General features: G+C 48.3%; 1 protein-coding gene across 1 annotated transcript in view; it reads left to right on the top strand.

The window, feature by feature from the left end:
- COG7 (component of oligomeric golgi complex 7) overlaps window positions 1-2,343 on the top strand; it is a gene marked incomplete at its 3' end in the record, with an annotated part of 20,892 nt that overhangs the window by 3,094 nt on the left and 15,455 nt on the right. The window contains exons 5-6 of the mRNA XM_010145897.1: window positions 181-303; window positions 1,627-1,825. Coding sequence (XP_010144199.1) covers window positions 181-303; window positions 1,627-1,825 — 322 coding nt within the window. The remainder of the gene's footprint in view (window positions 1-180; window positions 304-1,626; window positions 1,826-2,343) is intronic.

Raw genomic sequence — 2,343 nt, 5'->3', positions numbered from 1 at the left:
TTTTCCTTCTGAGGTGCTGAATTATAGCAAAATGTTGCACTGAAACCTGGAGAGGGCAGCACGGCTGGGCACTGTGTTTGAGCAGAAGTGCTTTGCCTGGGAAGCTGTTGGGTTGCAGTGAGACAAGCTGGACCTGTGGGCTGTCCGCTCTCCTCTGAGGATGGTTCTTACCTCCTGCAGGTGCAGCTGGTGGCGGCATGGCAGGATCTGTGCCAGAGTGACTTGAGCTTAAACCGGCAGCTGACTGAACTGTATGACACGCTCCTTGGGACCTGGCACTCGCAGCTCCAGTGGGCTACTCAGGTGCAGTGACTGTTTAGTATGGGCGCAGGGTGTGGGAGAGGACGAGACTGACTGAATTTTGATGTAAATTCAGTTAAATCCCGGTTCTCGTAAACCTCCAAAGAGTTCGTCAGTGCTCACTCTTGGAGTCACGCTCTGTGCCTTACCAATGCAGCACAGGGCTCGCAGCTGCTTCCCGTTTCTTGTCCAGCTCTTGCAGACAAGATTTGATCGCTGGTGTTCTACCAACAGCAAGGTTGCTGTGTTATTGACATTAAAGCTGCTCTATCACTCTCATCTCTATCTTAAGTTAAATCTAATTTGTTGGTGTTGCAAATGTGTTCTGTTGCAAGACATTTGAAATGCCTGAATTGCTTTATCACTTGGCCTGGAGGAAGCCCTCAAGGTCATACTGGACTGGTTCTTGTTGCTCTGTGTAAGACATCTGAGGGCTTCTGCTGTCACCCCTTGGAGTCTGTGTACTTGTTTTTCCTACCACGAATAATGTAGAGTCCAAAAAAGTTACTGTCCTTCAGTGAAAGGAAGAACTGAGTTTGTATTGTTGAGCCTGTGAGTTTTTCAGCCGTGAAGGGTAAGAGATCCTTATCTCCATGTTATGAAGCCTGGTGCAAGTCCTAGGCCTGATCTGCAAAGGAGCTTCATGTTTCCTTGAAATGTATTTTTTCTGCCTAATGACTCGATGTGAATTACAGGTCAGATGTCAGCTTACATTTCAGCAGCTAGCCTTTGAACTGGGGATTGCCAGAGAGAAACAGCACATGGGGCAAACCTCGTGTCACTCAGTCTCTTGTGCCGCTTCTGCTTGCTGGAGAATTCTTGGACCTTGGTGGTGGTGATCCCAGCTTTCAAAGCAAATGAGCCAGAAGAGCTGACAAAAAGTCACAGTAAAAAAGCTGTAACACATTTTATGCTGGTGGAGCTGAGGGTGGTGCAAGTAAATAGAAATCCTCAGCTGATTACAGTCTTTCTGCGCTTCCCAGTACTGACTTCTGCCCGTCTGACCGGTACTTTGCCTTCTGATGTAGTACCGTTTCTTCATGTGTTACCGATAGATGTTTTTTCCACCAAACCTGTGTGAACTGAGTGCTCTGTTTCCAAATGCCCTTTTCTGCCAGGTGGTTTTTTGAGTTGCTCTAGTGCCCGTGTTCTGCTGAATTCAGTTTTTGACCTCTTCTTGTCTCCTAGTGACTTGGTTGCTGTGTTCACAGACCGGGGCATGTGCTTCGTACGTTGCGGGGCTCTCTCTGGAAGCTGCTGCTCTCTGCTGCCTGTCGTGTTCTCTTGAGGTGATGTGCTTTTGCTAGTAGCTTTTCTGCTCTACAGGTTTTCAAGAACCCCCATGAAATTGTGACTGTATTGTTGATTCAAACTCTGGGAGCGTTGGTGCCTTCCGTCCCTGTGTGCCTCAGCACTGCCCTGGAGAGAACGGGCCAAGAAACCAAGCTGAACAAGCTGCTGGAGCTCTACGATGCCACCATCCACTTTGCCAAAGGGCTGGAAGTAGCAATGCTGCCAAACCTGAGTAAGGCTCTAGCACCGAACGTTGTAATTCTGTTCTGTCAGCTCTTTTGTCGGGTGCCACTGTGGGACTGTGGTTAGTTTTAGGTGGAGGGAGGGGTTCTCTCTTCTCCAGCACTGACCAGTTCCATGGCATTTGCACCGTTGAGGGTGTGTGTACCTCACGCTGAAGCTGTTGACACAACACTGGATGGGTTTACTGAAGCAGACCTGTTCTCAGCCTGCTGCTGTCCAGGGTAAACAACAACTAGTGCTTTTCCTTTCACAAGCACTGCTGCTGCTTCTTCTGTCGAGCAGATGAGGAAATGTCTCTGGGGAAGCTCTCTGTGAAACCCATTGTGAAAGATGACAAGGCATGAAAGTGGAGGAGTTTCCTGGAATCAGGTCACGCCTTGCTAAACAGGAGAAATCCTGCTCAAAAGCCGTGTCCATTGGATGCTTGAACTTTATTTTGTGGTTTTTCTGTTGCCTACTGGCTTATGTTTTAACCATGTGAAAAGGCCAAATGTTAATTCTGAACCG

Source organism: Buceros rhinoceros, unplaced genomic scaffold (genome assembly GCF_000710305.1).
Source record: "Buceros rhinoceros silvestris isolate BGI_N320 unplaced genomic scaffold, ASM71030v1 scaffold34270, whole genome shotgun sequence".
Lineage (NCBI taxonomy): Eukaryota > Metazoa > Chordata > Aves > Bucerotiformes > Bucerotidae > Buceros > Buceros rhinoceros.
The sequence above is the reverse complement of the archived record's forward strand: the minus strand, read 5'-3'. Positions and strand labels throughout refer to the sequence as shown.